Raw genomic sequence first — 22,192 nt, 5'->3', positions numbered from 1 at the left:
GAGGAAAAGAATTATTACCAGACATCACTGCCCCAGAGTCTTCAAACGGCCTCTGCTGGTTAATTATTAGTTATTTAAAAGCAAAGAAGAAGTGCTTGAAATGCAGGCTGGTACACCACGGACTGTAATAATAAAAACATTACCCCCCGTCAACTCTTTTGTGCGAGGCTCGCATGCTCCGTCCAGATACAGTGCTTCCTGCTCTCCAGCCCATCGCCTCTGCTGCCGGATAAGGGCCAGCAGCACTAAAAGCAGGGGGATGCCGAGGGTGGTCGGGGAGGTGCATGGGGAACCGCAGCCAGGCTTGGCCCCTCGCTTGCTCTCTTTACGCCACGGTTCATGCAGGAGCCAGCTCCCTCCTGTCCGTCTCCAGCACCGCATGCCCCTGCCCGCACGCATCTCTCTGCATCTCTCCTGCCCACGAGCCTAAGGGTGCATTAACACAGCAGGCATCGTGCTGCCACAGCCGGCCATGGTATGTCCAAGCTGGCTTGTTGAAAAACTAGTTCATGCATCTTTACGGCACGCCGCAGTCGCTCTTCGCTCTGCAAAGGAGTGAGACCCAAAGTTATGCAGCCACAAGCACAGCTCTGCCTCCCAACTCTTACCATGGTGCTGGGCAAATCCTGCCATCCCACTGCCTCGACTCTCCCACCGGGAAACTGGGAAATAAGATTTCTCTCACCCGTGTTGTAAGGTTATTGCTTAGGATGGCTGGGTGCTGAGGGACTCAGCACTTCTGAAGAGAGGAGGAAAAAAAAGCAATGCAGAAAAGCTCAAGCCAAAGAAGCATAGTCAGGGTGTTTGCACTGACACTGCGTGCGTGAGGAAGGCTGTGCCCAGCGTCTCAAACCTGCCAGAGGAGCATCTCCAAGCCCCTGAGCAGCAGCCAGGCACCACCACCAGCACCCAGCTCCCTCCTGCCCCGCCGAGGAGACTCACGCCGGGACCCCAGAGCCAAGCAGCAGCTTTCCCCAGGATGAGCGGCGCGCAGGCAGCGCTCAGCTCCTCCCTGCCCAAACTCACACTCTGCAGAGCTTACGGCAGCTTCTTGGCAGAAGACTTTTTTTCCTTTTAATTCCTCCCCTCCCGGACGATGCTGCATTTACAGCAGCAGCAAGAGCACCGCAGCGCGGCCCGCACACCCCGAGCGATGCAGGGCATCTCTCGCGTCGCACCAGCCCAGGGCACCCCGCTCTGCTCCCACACCTCTGGGGACGTGCAGCCACCACAAGGACATCACTGGTCTCATCCCCTGGCGGGCAGCCCACCTGCTCGCCCCGACAGCAAAGGGACCGCTGGGTGTTGACACCACAACCAAGGCATTTCACCCCAAGGAATGAAGATTTACTCGGATAGCCAGCCCCAATTTTTCTCCCTTGCTCTCTCAGCTCTGCTTTCCATCCTTACCTTAATCTTCCTGCAGCTCTGTGAATAATTGACTTTTTGGTTCGCTGCCTCAACCAAGAGATTGCTAGAAAAAAATATCATTTCGTGTTGGCCCAAAACTGAATGCTTTGTATGTCTTGCTGAACAAAATGTTTCTTTAACTCAAAACGAAGCACTTTATTTTGGGAGTTATTTTTACCTCATTTTTTTCAAGTTACGGTCATTGAATCCAGCTCTGAAATGATGTCTTGAAAAAAAAAAAAAACATTAAGCACTTTGTTCTGAGTATACCAAAAGGAAAAGTTTGAACTGTTATCTTTTCAGATTATTTTACTGTTTGCGAGTTATTGGCTTTGTTTGTTTGTCTGAGGGGGAGGGCGGGGAGGGCAAGATGCCAGAATGAGTCATCCAGTTTGGCAGAAAATTATAAACGGTTTCAGTTGATTGAAAAATTGCTTTTTTCTTTTTTTAATTTTTTTCAAAAAACAGTACCCCCTTTCCCCAACTTCCCCCAGTGCTGTGGAACAGCTCCTGCGGGATGCAGCCCCCAGAGCCACAGCAGTGCAAGTCTGCCCTGTTCTAGCTCCTCAAGGATTACTTGCTATATGGCAGAGCTTTCCCACGTAGCCACGTCACGCTGGAACTTATCTTTGATTCAGGCTTATCAGCTCCAAATCCCTTTCAGACCTTGCCCTTTCCCAAATTTCTCTTCTGTCTTTCATGCTTCTGTTTTTTCTCCGGACAAAGAAAATCTATCTACAACCCCGTTCCCATTTACAATTCTCCACGCTGATGCCCTCTAGGTCCCCTTGGGTTATTTCTCTGCCCTTGCTAATACCGGCAAGGCCTCCCATTGTGGCATCAACTATATAAAAAAAATAATCAATATCTCCATTTGTGCTCCCTTCTAAATTATTGACAAAGGTATTAAGGCTGGACCCAACAGAAACCCAGTCCCTAAATCCAGTCCCGTTCGTGAAAAGCATCCAGCAAACTGGGGCCAAACAGCACTGCTGCTATCCAAGCAGGGATCTGCTGCAGGAGCGCTTTGAGGCAGCATCCAAACTTGCTAAATATGTTTATTAACCAGAAGATCAGAATGCTGAGGCTGCAGAGGGCTTCTGTAGACAGATACGCTCATCAGATCAAGCTCCCTTGTTAGACTAAAGCCTTGGATTTTTAGAATAAAGCCTTGGATTTCTCTGAGCCAGCCTTGAGCAGACAACAGGGCACCTCTCCCACAGCTCCAGGAAAAACACCCAGCCCTGGGCAGCAGCTTTGGGTAGGAAAAACAAGGGGTGATGAGCAGCTGCTTTGCTTCCCTGTGCCCTGGTCAGCAAGGCAGAAGCAGGCTGGCAAGTCAGCATGGAGGACACCAGGGACCCACCAAGGTCTGGGAAAGGATGTCTCAAAATAGCTGTGACGTCTGATGACCTTTTGTTGCGGGGACCAAAACCATCTCACTCTTCCTTTGTGCTCGCTGCATTGCTCAGCCTGCCCCTCTCCTGATGGGGGTTTTGCCCACTTTAATGGTGATGGCACCAAGATTTCTCCAAGAAATGGCCCCGAGGAGTTTCCCTGAAAATCAGTATGGAGGAAAGCAGGCAACTGTGGAAATCAGTCTGATATTTGCCAGGGACTAAGAACCTTCTCTTAATGACTTCAGCGTTTAAGAAGTTACCATCAATTTCTCTATTACCGCTTGCACTCAGTGTTATGGTAACAAACCGATTGACTAAAAGTTGTCCTTTTTCACTCAACACAGTAGCTCTCTGCAAACAACTGGAGATGATGTAGGAAGATGAGAATTCAGGGTTCAGAAGAGCATTCTCAGGTCTTTTTTCCAGCATAAGCTTCTGACTGATGTTACAGCAGGGACTTCACCTGTACAGAAAGCAGACTTCGTTCAGGAACCTCTGCTACTGTAACTCCAGAGGAAAAACGATGTTCTCAGCAGGAAAGCATCCAAGAGAAAGTGTCTCACCAGCATGTGCTAGCACACAAAAAACAGTGAGCAGAGCTGGGAAATCTTATTCTAAGCCTCCTCTTAACAAGAATTTATTGCCCATAATGGAGAGAGCTTAGACCAAAGATGCATCTCTGCTTTCCATTCTTTATCTGTAATGCAAAATACACAGATCCTGACCTAGCAAAAGATTTGCTGACTAGCTGATGCTTATTTGAAAATGCAATGAGTTATGTAATTAAGTATTACCCTGGATTAAAGTCTAATCTCAATGTTTAAGTCACAGGAAATTCAAAATCCTGGCTGAAATTCTCAAAACTGAAACCAGGATTCACACCTACAACCTACGGCACAGTGACCATTAACCCAGGCACTCGATTACCCCAGGACAATTCACTGCAGACACAGCAGGATGGAGGATTTAGGGACGGGGAAGTCTTTAGGCTGAACATTCACCTCACACTTGCACTCAGCGTAAAAAAGACATCAACGCCATTTGCTTTGGTGACAGGAACCACACAGGCACAGCGGTAAAGGCTGTTGCTCGGTAGGGCGATGAAGACATCAGCGAGGTATTTGAATGGATGTCCATGATGTGGGCTGGTTCAATGAAAGAGCCGTGGTGACAGGAGAGCCCAGCCAACCCCTGCCTGCTCGGCATTTTGTCATAACCCCTGTGCCACTATCTGCGGGAGTGGTAGAAGGGAAAAGTGCTAGAAGGAGGCATGAGGCTGAGTGGTGAAAAAGATTTCCAAGGCAAGGAATTGAAGAAACCCCACGCTGGGTTGTGTAGTATCTCACCATCATGCAAATTCTCATTATCCTCCACTGGATGCAGCTTTTATCTTCAAAGCCAAAAGCATCTCCCTCCTCACATATTTTTGCACTTTCAAGAGATAATGTAGTTTAGAAATCTGCACAGAATATTGTAAGGTAGTGGAGTTTGGAAACAATAAAATTCAACGTAAGATGCACCTTGCATTAAAGCATTGTGTTGGGCTCAACGGCACTTCTGAAAAGCAACTTTTAGATAATACAGAAAAGCTGTGTATGCTCTGGGGCAATATCATCTGGAATTTGCCAGAAATCTATCCCCTGAGGGAAAACATGCTGTACATGACACCTACTGCATTTTTGAATGTTTCTAGTCCTCACATCTATTTATATACCCAATTAATAAAATAGTCTCTCTCTCTCATTGCAGATTAACTCTTCGTACACAACACTTTCAAAAAGAGTTTTAGACCTATCTATGTGTAATGAAATATGAAGATAAAAGCAACCACCTCACCAGAAGAAACACATTAATCTAAAAAAGGCACAAAGAAATAATGGTCTATACCTTTCGCCTAATGAAGCTGGCTTTTGCTTTGAGAGCATGTTTAAGTGTATGAAACTTCGGTTTTCTTTCTAGGTCTACCATCAAGCAAAGATTTTCTTAATTCCCCCTTGAATACCTTCATTTTGGCTCCACCCATAGACACAGCATAATGGCAGCAAGGCCGTACTGAGAAATCATATTTCAGTCCTAGTTCTACATCTATCAAATGTTTGGAAACTTAGAACAACATTGTTCCACATGACATGGCACTGTGATAAGCTTTTAGCAACAAAAGCAGAGCGTTGTTCCACACAGTTCTACAGAGAATACTTGTGCACTACACATACATTTACATCACATAAAGTAGCTCATTCGCACTTTATCACAGGCAATATCCAAACTCCACACTGAAAGACGGAATTACCTGCAGAAGTCATAGCATTTTTATGGTGCATGTTGAGCAAACACCACATTTGTTTTCACAACATTCCTGTAAGAGGTGCTGCCTCTGCCTGAGCTAGAGAAGTGTATTCTGATTTTTTGAGAAAAAAACACACGGGGATCTGTGAGCAACAGGTTAGTTTGTTCTCACCACCTTAATTCCTTGCCCTCTGGTTGCTGCTCTGGAAAGAGCACAGGCAGGAGCTCTGCGAAGCAAACAGCTACAAGAGGTAAGTAAGGTAATCGGAAAGCACTGGCATCAGGGTGAAAATGAAGGTTAGACAGACTGCTTCCATCCGGCACGTGCTCGCTTTTGAGAGCTTGACTTTGTAACCTTGATAATGTTCCCTTGGCATCAAGGTGCAATTCCCAAGATTTTTCTTAGCAAATACGTGTTACAGGAGAGAACAACCTCGGTGTTTTATGCCCCACCCTTTCTGAAAAATACCTCTCACACTCGCAGATGTTTGTGACCAAACCAAAGCACTGTATGTTTGTGATGTAAATATTAACCCAGCAGAGAAACACCTTTTTATTACCTGAACTCCCTACCCTGCTAAAAGTCCTTCAGAGAGGACAGGAAAGTACAGCGGAGTCCAAAAAAACTCCTGCTTATCTCTTCTCTGGTCTCTTCTTCTCCCTCACCTGATGCTGCTGACCTACACCCCTCCAACCCATTCTCATCGTGGCTTTTCAAGTTGTATTTGAAGTTTACCCTTCCTCCCTTGTTGTACCTTTCTAACTCCTTTCTCCTATTATTTAAATAAAATCATGTTTTGCATGTAACTCAATCTCTCAAAAGCACCACAAATGACCATAAGCCAGATGCAGTGGGTAGCTATTATTGAAATAAAAAAAAAAACAAAGTGTTGGTTCTTCAGCTCAGGAAAAAAGGATTCTATCAGGACAAAATCAGAGCTTTTCCTTTATCAAATGACATTTCTTTAGGGCCTAATTCAAAGCACACAGCGGATGTACAGATATTGTAAAGACACTACTGAGTAGAGCAATGGTCATGTTCCCCTCCAGCCACTCCATCCAACATCCCCATTTCCACCAGTAGGACACAAGATTCATAAAATTACCAAACACAGAAAAACATCTGTATGCTTCAGATCTAAAACATGCTAATATATTCATCACTACAGCATCTAGACTGAGTGTCTCTGACCTACCACAGCTTCTTCTGATCTGCTGCAAACTTTTGCAAACCAAAACAACTCTGACTGCCATTACTTTCTCTCCCTCCCATGCGCTATGCCTTCAGTCCAAAGGTCTTTTTCACTTCTTCCCTCCCTCCCTCCCTCCCTCCCTCCCCCATTCTTTGCCTCAGCATCCTCATCCATGCCGCCCACACACTTGGAGAGCAGAGAGCAGACCAATCTGGCAGGCTCAAATAACAAAAAAAAAAAAAGGAAAGAAAAAATAATAGTAAGATGTTTTCTGGCCTACAAGTCTCCTTTTCTCTGTATTTTTTATCTGGAGGGAGCAGTCAAATCTCTTTTCCTTTCACCAGGAACCAAGCGGAACAGCAATGGCTCCCAAGGTCTCAAGTTCTTGCAAATCAGCCCAGAGAAAAACAAGGAGGGGGGGAGAAGGCTGGCATTTCTCCCCAACACACAGGCACCTTTGAACAATAACATTAAGCTTATTTTTAATTGTGTCTCCTTCCAGCACCAGGCACCAGTTAAAAATACCCATTTTTTTACAACGTGGGGTTTGATTAGCCAATATTCTTGTCTGCTTTTCTTGAAAAGGGGCTGAGGACAAACTCTGCTGCCTGGAGGCTCGTTACCCAGCCAGGCATTTACTGGCACCGTGAGGACCGCTGAGCTGGCCGGGCACACACATGTACCCACACATGTGGCACAAGGAGGGGTCCAGAAGGACACACACCTCTGCGTGAAGCTCTGCAACCACACTGGCAGCGCAGACCCAGTACGGCCCCAATCTTGCAATCTCATCAGCATATGCAAAAATCCACTCCGACATAAAGCATCTAATGACACTAATGGCACACAGCACGGCAATACAGTCCAGGCATGTGGAAATAATCACAGGCCCAGAACCCAGAATGACTGATTTTTTCCCATTCAACATATGTTTTACTTAGATGTCTGCATCTTCCCACCCTTCTCTCAGTCTCCTAAGCTTATTTGTTTTTGGTGGAACACAGGCAGATATCTTGAATACAAGAATGTTATTTAACACCTGAGAAGGAAAAAATGGATAGCCTGGAATATAAACAAGAGATTTTATGAAATTCACACATTCCTAACGATAGCCAGAATCTGACCCCAGTACAGTTGGTCACTGAACAGGCAAAATACATCTGAACTCTGTTCAGCCCAAGGCTCTAAAAATAATATTTGGGATTTCTACACAAAATTAGAACAGAAGAAGTTGAGTTTCAGTTGAGACATAAATATTGTTTATTAGGACCACGGTGTACGTTCCACAAGATTCAAAAACTCTGTAGCTACTCTGCATAGATATTAGTTTTCTTAAGGTGACCTGTGAGCCATACCCCAGGCTAGTAAAATCAACAATGACCTCAACACTTGCCACATCACTCCAAACAGAGCATCTCTCCCATTCCATCAAGTCAACTTAACTGAGCTGTTTTTATGTCCCAGAGATGTTTTATCTGAAAAAATAAAAATAAAAAAAGGCATTTTACCTGCACGGTTATGTGTCAGCTACCGTGATTTTTGTTGCTTTAGCTTTTTGTAGCCACAAAGACCAAATGTCCATTTTCAAAGTCTTTATCAACACAGTTAAAGCAACGGAGCCATGATAATGCAGATAGAGTCTTTCGCTAGCTAGACTGCTCTGTTGAAAGCAAATGTTCACAGGTCTCTTTGGAAGTGTAAAAACAGCCACTCTTTTTGCCGTGTTTCTGACCTGTCAAGGCAGAAGTAGATGTTTTCATATATCACCTCCCGCCTCATAACTCCAACAGCCAATACCAAAGTTTTGCTGGCAATTGTATGCCCTTGCCCATAGGAGACTGTTGCTCCTTCCCAGGGAATCCCCACTTGACTCACACCCAACCTTCACCTCCAAGGAAGAAAACAGGGAGGGTTGGTGCTCAGTGCTCCCCTCCTTCCACCAGATCTTTATCAAATTACACCATGACTCATTGCTGATCCACAAATTTACTGGCATTTCCAAGACCTCATTTGAGGTCTGACCATGGTCTCACTCACACTTTAGGAATATTTCCCCTGCAGCAGCAGTGCGTTTGGAGGATGGGAGAGAGCATGTACCATTACTATAGAGCATCTTAGAAATACAAATCTTTCTGTCCTAGATTAAGACAGGAACACTAGACGTGGGACATGAAAAGATTTAGCATCTCCTCCCATCCAGTGTTAACAAGACACGTCTATACGTTACATGGCTGTTATGTCAAATGATGGTCCTTCTAACAGTTAAAAGTCTATTTGAGATCCATGTATTATGAGGTTTATTATCGTCTCCCCAGATAGAAGTCTTTGCTTCAAGACAAACCCCGGTACCACCTGTCAAGGCAGAGGATTATTTAACAGAATAGGTGAGAGATTTGGGCAACCCATACCACAGCGATTTCCTCATGAACCAGCTGCTCTTGGCAGGGTGGGTAGAAAGCAACCTAGCCCAGAGCAGAGGGAGTGAAACTAAATGATCTTTAAGGTCATTTTCAACCTAGGCCATTCTATCATTCTATACCCCTGACTGCTCAGACCACAGGGCCTACTTTCTGGTCACTCCTTTTGGATATTTTTCAACCAAAGATCAGTAACTTGTACTTCCTTCCCCACAGCCCCTGCTTTATATTCCTGCTTTGTAAATCGGTGAAACACCGGACAGTCTGACCTCAAAACTCAGGCAACACAGGAAAGCACATTTATTCGATAGCTTGTCTGACCTTCTAGCAAACAGCAGCAGGGCCTACCGCAGCTGGGATCGGCCCTTCTCTGGGTAAGACCACAGTCTGAGCTAATGCTTGTCTGGATTTAGACAACTTGAGTCAAGGAAGGACACTTGGAAGACGTTGCAATTTGAGTGGGAGAGTTGTGCAAAGATGCACAAAAATATTTAAAGGAGACGGGCACAATAAAGAGGAAGGACATTTTTGCTGGCTCATGAAAATGAAACATATGCAAGGCTTAATCTGCCACCAGTGAAATCAATGAGGATTTTGCCAGTGAAGCAAAACAAAAGCAGAAATGGAAACAACATCTGACAATTGCTATGTTAGACCCATACAAATTGCTGCAGTTAATAGCCTATGAGCTGGGTAAATAATATATCATAGGCAGTGGATGATTTTAAACCTCCATTTTCCAGTACGAGAGTGTCATGATCTGGAGAGTTTTGAAGCTTGTAAAGGCTGCTTATGCTGAGTCATATTTGGAAAGATTTTCCACTTGGATAATCATGCTAAGTCTATAGAGACATCAAACAAATAACATGTGAGAGGGGAAAAAAAGATAAAAATACAACAGAGATTAAGGTTTAAGCTCAAGAGTAGAAAAGAATTTGTATAAAATTGTTTGTAAATAATTTATTGTTCAAGTAACCCTCAAACTTCTTTGAATGTAAAGGAAAGTGTTTCTGCTAATCATTACTATTTGGGAATTGATTACATAAACCTCAGTTGCCAATTCTATTTATTTTTCAATTTATCTAGTAATAAATAAGAAGCATCTGATCTTGTACCTTTAAGGTTATAATGACATGGCTACTGAGGGGTCAATATGGAGAGAATGGCACTGAGGAATTAATCTCTCTCTGGGCACAAAATATGTAATGAAGATAAGGCAGGACAGAAAAACGGGACTTGGGCTACCACATAAAAACCCAGGGATTCTCAGCAGATTATTCACGCACGCAGGCAGCAGAACCACACCAGAAGAGGGAGGAAGAATGGCAGGAGGAAACAATGCAGCAGCATAAAAGCAGGAAAGGAAACAAGAAATAAAAATGAAAGTGGTGTGGGACACTTCAGAAAGCTCTCATCTCCCACCTAGCTAGCAAATGAGGTGGTCATTTTTTCTAAAGCTCAGCATGCTGAGTACCAACCAGAGCAGCAAATACCAAAAGCACAGCAGATACTTGGAAACATGGCCCTGCATGTCTCACTCCTACCTCTAAAAAGCAAAGCTTCGGTCCAACGTGTTTTGGGCACACAGATTCCTACTGAGCAAAGCTCTGTGCATTTCCATCTTAACGTGAGTGTGAACTAGCCTGCATCTCATGTGGGTCCTTCTGGCCTTTCACATCTCATGGCTGAGTGATGGCTGTCTGTCTGTTACATGCACAGACCCAGCTCTGGGACGCAGTGTCAGAGACCTCACCCCAAGGACTAGAGTTTTGTAGGTACAAAACCACCAGCAGTGCAGCTCCTCTCCCAGTCTCCTGCAGGAGGGAGGCAGCAGCAAACCCCTCTCTGCTGATAGCAGGGACAACAGCTGATGCAGAGGTTGCCCAGCCAGGAAGAGGAAGACGAGCTTTAAAACACAGAAAATATTTTCCGAGATTCTCACAGTAAACATATATTGAAGGAACCAAGTAGTAGGAACAATGTGCCATCTCCCCCACCTCCCAGGGCACTTGCTCAGATGCTGCCAGTGACATGCCACCTGATGGCCTTTAACCACCCGGCAGTTACACCATCACCACTTGCAGCTCCATCACAGAGAAATCCCTCCAGAGTCAAAGACTGAATGGGCTGTGAAATCCCAGTTATGTAATTACATTGCTAATTTCTCCACAACTGAACAATTTACACTCCCAACTGTTTGACAGACCTGTACTGCCACTCACTCACTCTCCTAACGTACAGATTGAGATATTCTTCAAGGCTTCATGTTCTTCAGCTGGATCGTCTTCCACTAACCCCAAACAATCAGTATTTGGGTGTGTAACAGAGCCGCATAAAGCCACTACAGCCAGATCCAAGACTAGCAGTTCAGGGCAGTCAAATCCAGGTTTAGGTCCCTTTCTGGGAATCATGTGTCTTAAGGTTGTTCCCACAGTTTATAGCCCTTGGGAAGCAACAGGCTCTAATACCATCGTTACCTAAATATTATCTGCGTAGCAGATGTTGTGTGTGCACTATCCCTCAAGCCTCTGCCATCTGTTTCTTACCTAATAAGTCAGATGTTCAGTTTTTTTATTCAAAGGAATAAAATGTGGGGGTTTCTACTTCAAAATTACAAAATATGGTGGTTTCTTCTTGTTATTTGCACTTACTTTCTCAGTACAAAACATGGTCAGAAGTTTCTGACAACACTCCTGAAGCATTAAGTGTAATGATTTCCCTTTAGCCATGTATGAAAAAAATCACACGGGGTATGTGTTTTTTCAAGAGGGTAAATTGGCAGCGTGCACAATGCAGCCTGACACCACCTGGCTCTTTCTCCCTTTTTAAATAAGCAAAAAGTAATATGAAGAGGCACCACAGAGGCAGACAGCCCTGACACCAGGCAAGGTGTGTAGGAGGAACAGTAATGCTGGATGAATGCTGACATCTAAACAGGGCCAGCAAAAGCCAGGGACGTGACAGACAGGCTGGACCCTGAGTCCTCTGAGGACATCCGACTGCCATCCCCAGCCAGCTGTGGGTCAGAGCCCAGATGAGATGGGAGAAGATACCAGTGCCAGACCCACAGAACCAGGACACCGCGGTGCTGAAGAACTGCCCACTGCTTTGCCCCTCTTCCCACTGGGGGAAGGAGGTGCTGCCAAGCAGCATTTTAATGGACCACTGCTGGTAATGGACCAGCTCTGACATTTAACAAGTTCCTCATTACCAGCCCCAGAGAAATGGCAACCACTGCAAATCTTGTGCAGCTCAAGTTCAGCATGTTTTCTGATTTTTTTTTGCATACAGGAAGCTTTGCTGATGGAGCAAATTCTTTTGTTATTTCTTCACATTCAGATAGTATTTATAGGATTTTTTTTAAATATTATTTTAAATCTACTTCAAAGCTAAAAGATCCAAAATCAAAGAGTGCTAATTCCTCTCCTCATTGTCCAAGCCTTACAATATGGGTATATCACAGTTCTCCCTCAATTAGACCTCCGTAAATAGCTTTGGAGTGTTCTGACAAACACCAGTTGTAAATATAAACCCACCATATGTGGAAATAAGTTTTATTCACCACTGATAAATGCTCAGACAAGCAAGACTGCACTAATAGGAATGTTTGGAGAAAGTATATTATTCATCCCAAGACAGAGAGCTGCAATCACCCGACCAGTAAGTAGAAATACTACCACGAAGAGATGTCACGCTGGGGAGGCAAGCAGTGAATGAACACTCTTTATTGATAGGTCAGAAGCAATTAATTGCTTAACCAAGAGCAGCCACCAAATTTCAGATAACAAACACACAAACGTCTCAGATTCACCATGTGCAATTAAGGAACAGGACAACTCCACCTGTTCCCTGCACACAAGGCACCCTGCTGCAGCCCATAGGGACCCCACGTGGGTGACATCCTGCGTGGCCACCACCACGCTGGCCTTCACCCCTGTCAGTGAAACTGCAGTTTCATCAATGAGTTGTCACCTGTGTTGTGAAAGTGGAACCGGATCAAAAGCAAAAGCTTTTGACCTTTCACATGGGTGACTCAGATGCCAACACACTATCTTCAGCATCCAGAAGGACCCTGGAGAATGACTCAGCACCAATAAAAGTCTTACAAAAACAGCTGGAACCCTTTGTTAAGGGTTATAGGATTTTCTCCACACCCAGCCCACGAAAGATAACACATCCACCACAACACCAGTTCAAACAGCACCTCACTGATTTCACTGTTTGTACTATCATGTTGACAAAATATGACTAATGCACTTCCTTGCCTGGAGGCTTCAAACGGAAGGTCTCTTAGAGGACGGAGCCTGCTCTGGTGGTTGCCAGAGCCAGGCCAAGGCTGTGGATGGTGACCAGGACCTCACAGGTCCTCCATCACTCCTCTCCCCACACAGGGCAGAACCCCCTCACGTGCACACCTTCCTCCCATCCCCAAACCAGCCTCTGCTCACCTACTGCGACTCTGAGGGTGGGACAGAGATGCACAAGGACATTCCTAGCACTGCCCTATCCACATGGGAGCTGAAGAAAAGCCCTGGAGGTAAAGGCTTTGTCCTCCGAAGTCAAGAACAGGTGGCAGTGGGGTGTCAACCTCTGCCACACCACTTGCTGCTCCTTTCACGTTCCCTCTTCTCTCTTTTCTGAGAGAACAGCCTTGTTCCACTGCCAAGTCATTAAAAAAAAAAACAACAATGAGACAAGGAAGCTATAAACACACCACTAAACTTGTATCATCCAGAGTGGGTGCAAGTTGCATTGGCCTGCTCTGTGCTTATAGGCAGCACTCTGCCACAGCTAGATAAATAAGAGGAATAGATCCCTCGGTCAGCTGCTGATCAATAGATGGAGATTGCTGTAAACTGCACCAGAACTACTCCCAAGAACCCATGCCTGTCTGGGATGCCTGAGTGGACAACACATGGATAAGTTTTCCTGGCTCAAAATGCACGTTATCCTGCTCAAATCACGAGCAATTTGTTTGCTGTCTTTTAGCACAACAGCCTTGCAACACCCCACTGGACCCATTGCCAAATGATCTCCCAGGTGTCAGGAAGCAGACAGCTATCTACTTCTGAGGGGACAATCAGGGAAAAGAAAAAAATTCTAAGGAGAAAACACGAGGCACACGGCTGTTCTGCACCCAACTGCTGCTGCTTTTGTAATCACCTGCAGATGAAAGGAACAGGTAACGGTGGTCATGACTACTCTTCATCTCACTTCTGTCCCGTAGCCCTAGAAAGTTTATTAAAAAATCACAAGTTACATGATTTGCCACAGAGAGAAAAGTGGCCACAGAGACTGCTGAAACGGGGAAACTGCAGAAACGTTTCCAGTGGGAAACGGGGCATGGGATATGGAGAGCCCAGAGCAAGGAAAGAAAAATATTGTTCAGAAGTCCCCATAACCCTTATGTGAGGCTATGTATGCAGGGAGCTTCCAAAACAGAGGAAAAAAAGGTGGGATCTTCGTGGGAGAAAGAGGGACATAACCACTGTACATGCAATGCACTTGGTCTACAGAGGCAAAAATGTGCAACCCTAGTATGTAAACATAAAGATCAAGTGGGTATTAGGTTTATTGACACCCTTCCTTTCACTGTTAACATTGCTGCAATCTGACACCTCAGACTTTTGGAAAGAGCCTGAGACAGCAAGCTTTCACTGCGCAGCCTGCCAAGCAGAGGGTAGCATCTGCAAGCAGACTGCAGGAAGTATCCCACTGCCTAAGTGGAGGATGCAGAAAGGCCACCCTCAGCACTGCCCAGCCTAGCAATATTTTAATCTCTCAAACATCTCTCACCTGGTTTAGTTCAGGTTTCTCAAATACACACTAGCATAAAACCACATGAGCAATTTTCATTTTGAACAGCCCCTGGATGACACTGCAAGACAGCATAGGGAGCCTGCTTGCAGATGCACATCCCTGGCTTGCATCCTTATTATTTCTCCCTGCAAACAAGTTAGGGAGTTTAGTGATACTTTTCATGAACTAATCTGCCTGGAGGTGATACAATCACAAGCTCAGTAGAGTCTTCTCTTTGCTATATTGCCTGTAAGATGGGGCTGTGCTGCCAACAGCAGTAATATGGGGGAACCTAAGTGCCTACAGAGACAGTACAGGAAGACTTGGGGTTGAGGACAGGCTGCAGGGTGATGCCCTGGTGTGCCCAGGAGACCAGCCTTATGCTCCAAATCCTGAGGATGCTGAATCCTGCTGAGCTGGGCTCTTAGATGAGATTTAAAAGCTTGTGGCAGGAAAAAGAAAGTATCTCTGTACCTCTGGGGTGAGTACCTCTGTCACAGACAGTCTCTAGCCCAGGAGCTTCATTTGGTAAATGAGCAGTAAGTTAGAGGGGCAGAACAGGGAGATAACAGCACCTACAAAAAACACCTGCCTTATTTCTACAACCAGAATAGACCCCAAGCCATTCTCTGAACTGAGTTATTTCACACACTTTCATAGAAAAGAGAAGAACATGTGCCAGAGAGAAAAACAGTTATGTTTTGTTAGATCCCACAGGTGCTAAATGTTTCACAGCTTAAGAGACCAAGGTACTCAGTACCTTACAAATACATACGCACTTCTGGAGTTGGAAGTTAATCAGTACAAAAATCCAGTTATAGCACTGCACATAACTTTGTCCTAAATTTGTTCAATATTGCTTACAACATCCACCTTGAGAGGAGCAGTGCTGCAGAATTAAAATCAGCCATAAATATATAAAGAGACTGTCTGATCCAGCCCCAGCAGAATCCAAGGAAAGGGACTGTCAGTGCTGTTACTGCAGCCTTCGTCACCTTCCCCATCTGCCAAAAACCTCTGCTACATCTTGCATCTACATGACTTCTAGTGTGTGATATCAGTCCTTCAAAGCTTTGAAGATCCCTGCACATCAGGTGAGCAGAGCCCTTCAGCAGGACATGAACAATAAAGTTTTTCAAAGAGATGCTACTGGTAAATTGTAAAATACTCACTAAAGGAGGGACAGTGAACATCATCCTTGATGATCCTAAAGGCTTTCAACACTCTGGATGACACAGAATGGTTTTGTTTGGTTTCCAGACAGTTTTTAAGCTTGAAAATATGAGCATGAAATCTGGTCATGGTTGGTTGCACTGCTGTAACAACCCTAGCAATCTTCAGGCCTGCTCATAATGAGGATAATCAAAGGGAATTTGAGCAATGTTTAACCCCTAAGGAAGCATCTGAACTGCCCATAGGATTTTGGAGTTTAGTAGTTATTAATCAAAGAGTTTCAAAGCATTCTACTTTAAAATCCCTTCTCCCATCAGATCATCCAGATCTCATTTTGACTGTGTCCTGTATCAGCAACCTTTCCTTCGTATGCAAAACTGAAAAAAGAACCTTAAAAAACTAACAGATACTGGAAGACAGACTTTTAGGGTGTGTGCTGTAAAACAGAAAAGACTATCCCAACACAACAAGATGACCAGCCCTTCTGCAAGCAGTCTAACACAAGCCCACTTGGGCATCTCACAGCAAAACACAGCAGACATTTCCCCATTGCTTTAGGTTAACTGACCTTTCAGGATTATTTTTTTTTTTTTAATCACTGCATTTCAGCAGCAGCTTGCCCAAATGGTCTTTAGCACTCATTTACTTCTCATTTCAGAATTAGAAAAAGACTTCCAGTGCTGCCACAGACAAAAAGCAAGAGGTAGGCTCTCTCTCAGCTGCTCTTAGCAGTGCTGGGTGCACCGGTCACTGGACATACACTAGTCCAGGGATTTCTAAAGTTGCCTGCTGTGTCAACGTGACACTGAACTGTTTTCTTGTATTATTCCACAAAACCAGAAAAGACCATCTCGAATCAGATCAGGGCACCTTCCGTTTCAGAGGTGACTTGCCCATTTTAACAAAAGGATCCCATTAAGTTGCTGTCCTCAAGCCTACCAGGCTACATGCTGGGGTGAATGTGGAGGGGGAGATGGGAATCGGTATTTCTTTGTGCCATTATATAAACGTCTGGTAACAACAATGGCTAAAAAAGGCTGAGAATTTAAATGACTTGGCATCTTAGTGAATTCACTGGAAATACTTTCAAATTTTTTTTTTCTTAATAGATAGCCTGAAGATATGCAGAGACTGAAAAGTGCATTCAAGATGCTGAATCTGATGTTGCTGTCTATTTATGTCAGTGCAATTTCCAAATCAAAATACTGAAGCAAATGGTCTTCCCCAGGGAACAGATGTTTGAATGCAGTGATGGGGATCAATTTAAGAACATAGATACAACTGAAACATTTTCGCTATTTTGAGGCTTCGGCCACCTCTAGCATAGATGAATTGTGATTCACAGAAAGGAGATGACTTCACCAGAGGTAAGGATGAAAATTTCCCTTTTCTCCATCAGTGGACTTGTGGAATTTAGGAGACTGTCTTTCGCAGGAAGACACTGCCTTGCACAACAAGTCAGCAGCTGGTATTTTTAAAAGAAGCAGTAGTGTTCTCCAAGCCAGTTGCATACAGAGAACAAAGTCCCTCCAACTCTTCTGCTTCTTCGAAAAATATTTTCCCTCTTATATTTAGTTCCAGTATAGGTTTGCATGTGCTTCCTTACTTCCCAGTGATACAGCTTGTGTAAAAGACTTGAGAAAGCAAGAAAACAGCAGGTTCACTGGTTGCTGCAACATGAGGATTTTCTGCATGCTTCTTACAAGTTCACTGCCTTTGCACCTAAATATGTTATTTACCATTTACATTTCAGCAACATCTTGGAGATCAAAGCAGGAAGAAGGCATCATCTTCCCAGGCTCTGCACAGTTACTGGTAGGCAATCCCCATCCCTTGGGGCACATCGCCATAGCTAACACAGCATTACCGGATAATGCTGACCCAGGCAACCCAACCCCTCCCAGAGCACGCACTCGAATTCCTAAGCTATGTGATGGTTTACTGCCACTGTGTGTAAAGCAATGTTTTGGTTTACACTGTACAAACAACTTTTATTTACCCATACAAGAGAATGACAAAGACTATGGCAGCCTAGAAATTTCAACAGAAGATAGCTTCAGAAGTAAATTAATAATTGTGGTTTTAAGAACGGTTTTCCTTTCCACGTTTGTGATCTAGCTCTTAGTAAGATCAGAAAATACAACTCAAAAGAGTTGAGCTCTATTTCCAGCTCTGGCAATGGTTTTCTGACCTTGAATGCCTGTTTCTAGTTGCTAAATTTACAAAATAGAGATGATAAATTTCCTCCACTTTGGATAGATTTGGAGATCTTCAAATGACAAGTGCTATATAAAAGAGTATAAGTTTCTGCCAGCATACTACTTAATAGATGACCTCTTAGACAGCAAAGCAGCAGCCAGAGTAAGCAATGCCTGAGCAAGTCATAAGCCCTCTTCAACCAAGAACAAAGAACTTATCTTTTAGATGAGTCAAAGAGCCCAGGGCTTTTAGGGAAGGACTTCCTTATCTACTCCAGCATTTTTTATTTTTTTTAAACCCCAAAGTCTTGGGGAGTGGGGGTCCATCAGTAAATACTTTGTTGAGAGATATTGATGGCTACTGTTGTCACTGATGGTCTGGCTCAGCACAGCCCTCGTATTTTCTCCATTGTCATTTCTGAAATTAAGGCAGAGACCAGTTTGCCAGTAAGCTGTCTCTGTAACCAAGTCCTCACAGCTTTTCCAACAATACTGATTTAATTGCTGTGTCTACAGCAGAACAAAGTCTGTTCTTGTACCATAAATGAAAGCGGACTGTAAACTGAAACTGGACACAAGGCTTTAAATTACATGTAAATTCTCACTGAGGTTATAAAAGGGCCACTTGAATATGAAACAGATAGTGAACAAATCCTGGAATAAGCTTTTAAAGAGAAAGGAATCCAGGCCAAATGGAAACACACTAAGTATAATTTATAATGAGCAATGTGTAAAAAGCTATCCAAATCATGGACCTCAAAATGAGAATAAACAGTGATCTTCCAATAGGGACAAGTACAGATAAGCTAAGTATCTGCTAAAAGGCTGAACTTTGAGTAACCCTTATAGGATCAGCTAGTAACACCCAAAGTCACCACCACGTTTCAGTACTGGCTGGAAAAGACTGTAGCAAAAATAGTGCACACTTCTGTATGGCTAACCTGGAATTCAGTACCTGTCATCAAGTACAACAGAAAGCAACCACTGCAGTGCAATATGTTATGTAAAAAAGACACACAAACCAATTGTCTTGTCCACAACAAGCACAGCTGATCTTGCAAGAACCAATCTGCCCCAAAAGATGGAATATTGCCTGCAGCCACTTAACTACTGCAATAAAGAACATAATGAACAAAAAAGCTGAGCCTCATGTTGAGCACGCATCATGTATTCATCCCCATCATGATCTGCACAGGCAGAGAAGGTCAGCACGATCACTTTGAAATGTGGGATGCATCAGGTGTAAGTATCTTAGAGTGCTGCACAGAGCAGACAACCAGAGAGAATGAATGCCTCTTACATATTTCTATACACCTGAAAGTGCTTTCACGGTTGTTAAGGCTCTTTGACAGGTCTCTTCACCACTAGCTGGTGGAAATCAAGAGCAGAGCCAAACTATCCAAGTGGCACAACAAATCGTGTAAGGAGACTCTCAGGGCACTGACAGACACCAGTGAAGAAAGCCGTCTGGGTGGCTGGAGAAATGCAACCCCCAGGTGGAGCTGGGAGACCCCAGGTAAGGTGTCAGTTGTTCAACTATCATGGTTATTTTCAGAGTGATGATTGCTGTTCTGTAGCTATTACTTGGTCTCTGACTACAATTAGCCTAGGAGAGAGGTTTAGTTCTTGAGTAGGGAGTGCCTTAAAATACAGCCATGAAGTGACAGCTTTAATATGGAAACCTTCCTCTCCAAAGCTCTGGGAACAAGAACCATCATCCAGCATTTTATACCTCCAGTGAGGTGAGTCAAGCATTTCCTGAGCATTGGTGACAATGTCTGACCAGCAAGCAGTCATTATCCACACCCCAGGAATGAGGAAACGTACAAACAAACTAGAAATTTGACCAAGCGTCATGCTGGAATCAATCACCTCTCACCAAAGAGAACAGTCAGCACCGCAGAGAAACTATCTAAGGCAACCATGCTCTTGCTGTGGTCCATCACTCCAAGCCACTTTTTCACTAGTTTTCTATCAGAAAACAAAAAGGTGAACCCTAAGGCAGCTGAAAAAACATGTCACATGATTGCCCATTGCTATCACTAAGCTCAGCAGCAGAACTTGGCCAGCTCAACAAGTATCTTGCCAGGTACTTGAGTTTCCAACAGAGATGCTGCAGTTTCTTCCAAAAACGTTGCCTTCTTAAACAAAGTGGACAGATTGTTGTGGAGATGCTAAGAGAATGTCAATCTGCTAAATGTCAGAAAGATTTTGACTAAACTAGGAAGAAAAATAGTCAGGAATTGCAGCTACATAATTAGTAACAAATCTTTAATTCTGCATGTTTGGATAGCAAGGCTGATTTAGAATCAATTGCTGAAGTGGAGCAGCCAAGAGGAGAGATTCAGATCTTCTTTACACCAGTAGAAATGCAGAGTAGCACCACTGAAGCCAAAAAAATAAAAGTATGTAATGCTGCAGCAGTCCTGTGCCTTATAGTCTGTTAAAAGCTAACTCGATGCAAGCACTGCCTTATTATTTTTTCTTCCTTACTTAACCTTTTACCTATTCATGAAACGGACCCAAGCCCAGAAAGACTGACATTCCTCAAAGGCAGGGGCTGAGCCAGGAGCAGGTCCAAAGGTGGGCGACCTTCCTAAGTCAAATGCTTGCTTCAGTACCTGAAAGCTCGGACCCCAGACTCTTTTCCTTCATGCAGTTTCTTTTCGTAAAGACCAGTTTCACTGGTGAACAATACCGATCAGAGACAAATACCCTTCGAGGGCACCTTGTTCTTGCTGGAATGATTGAATCACGGAGCCACACTTCCATGGCAGACCCTGGCCTTCCAACAGGTTGCTAGGACACAGTTACGAAGAAGGCTCATCCAAAATGCATACAATTCTTCAAACTCACAAAAGAGCAAGCAAATCACAACCTGTATCTGGAATTTGCTTTGTGAACTGACATCTTCCTTCTTACATGCTATTCGTATAATCTGTAGAAGTTAACTAATCCCGCAGTGTCAAATGTCTTCCGAGCTAAAAATGCCTCCAGTGTCCCAGCTGCTTTATCAATTGAACCTTGAGTCACAAGGGCTGAGTGAGGGTGGCACACATCACTGCAGAAAAGCCACTGTTTAATTGGACTAAAAAAAATTATTTGTCTTTCTGATGTTGTTACTACCAGCAACTTTAGAACCTGCTATCACCATCTCATACAAAGGAAGCAAGGCCAGAAACTTTTGCCTTTTTCCTGATGTCAGGAAGGGTCTTTTTACAACATTTGAACCAAAATGGTAAAATAAAAAATAAACCAGAAAAAAATGAAATAGAGCTAATATCAGCCATTTTAGACATACAAAAATGTGTTATAGAAACATGTAGTTTCAGACCTTTTCGTAATCTCCTTGTGAGGACTTCAACACGATAGTCTTGAATGAGTCAGTGGGATATTTGCCCAAGTGAAAACCTCAGTACTGTACCCTCCAAAATTATTTTCACCAAAATCCAGAGAACTTGGCAGCTTTGATGTGCTCCCACAACGTATTTTGTGTCATTCCAAAGATGAATTTTGGCTTACCAAAATTCTTTGGCCAATTAAAACGAGGACAGAAATAGTGGCATCTACCAAACTGAAAGGAAAACAACAATCTCAAAGCCATTTTTCCTCACAGTAATTTCAGTGTTATGCTACAAATATGAAGGTGCCATATGGCATTCATACATGGCCTTCACCACTCCTCATAGCAGCTAATGAGATGGGTTTGGGAGGAATGTTCAAAATACAGATTTTGGTGGTTGAATATGGTACAAGGAGATGGGGGAGGGAAGAGGGTGGCAGGCACTGGAGAAGTAAAGCAATGGGATGGAGCTTGGGTTTGGGGTACAGAGTTGGGGTACTTTGCATGTTCCAGTACAAAATATTTTGTCCAAGGTCACAAAGTTTATGGCAGGGAAGTGATTGCAGGCATCTGACCACCAGCCCAACCCCAGCCATTCATTTTTCTTCACCATGCTATTTTCAGTCCAGCCACAGGGAAATACTTTTCTTTGCAACTACACAGCTTAAGTGAGAGGAGCAATTGTCCCTGGAGAAAGACAGAGGGAGCTGCAAAGTATTCCTTGTGCCAGGTCAGTTCACAACACATCCACCACTAGGCTTTTCCTGTACTCTCTCACTCATCCCTCACCCCGTACTGCCATCCTTTTTTAATTTTTCATGTTATTTTACAATTTTTTAATATACATAGCTGCTAGAAATGGCACTCAGCATCTCTACCACCCACAGTCTCCAAGGACCTGGAAGCAAACAGGACCTCCAAGCTGTACTCCAAGGACTTGCTGTATGAGGTTTGTTGTCATCCCAAACCTTGC

General features: G+C 44.0%; 1 protein-coding gene across 8 annotated transcripts in view; it reads right to left on the bottom strand.

Annotated features, from left to right (window-relative positions):
* NEURL1 (neuralized E3 ubiquitin protein ligase 1) overlaps positions 1-22,192 on the bottom strand; it is a 153,871-nt gene that overhangs the window by 89,498 nt on the left and 42,181 nt on the right. Inside the window, exon 1 of one of the 8 annotated variants that reach the window (XM_083845082.1) lies at positions 1,411-1,698. The exons of 3 other annotated variants lie outside the window; for them this stretch is intronic. Coding sequence is in view for 4 of the 5 variants with exons in the window: in XM_083845073.1 (XP_083701199.1) it covers positions 144-399 (256 nt within the window). In the remaining variant the exon portion in view is untranslated. Of the gene's footprint in view, positions 1-18; positions 123-143; positions 582-608; positions 831-1,026; positions 1,383-1,410; positions 1,699-22,192 lie in introns of those variants that run through there. 4 more of the 8 variants (XM_083845076.1, XM_083845080.1, XM_083845073.1 and 1 more) reach the window with 4 other exon arrangements.

The sequence above is a fragment of the Anser anser genome, assembly GCF_964211835.1.
Source record: "Anser anser genome assembly, chromosome: 7".
In the NCBI taxonomy this organism is placed as follows: Eukaryota; Metazoa; Chordata; class Aves; order Anseriformes; family Anatidae; genus Anser; species Anser anser.
The sequence above is the reverse complement of the archived record's forward strand: the minus strand, read 5'-3'. Positions and strand labels throughout refer to the sequence as shown.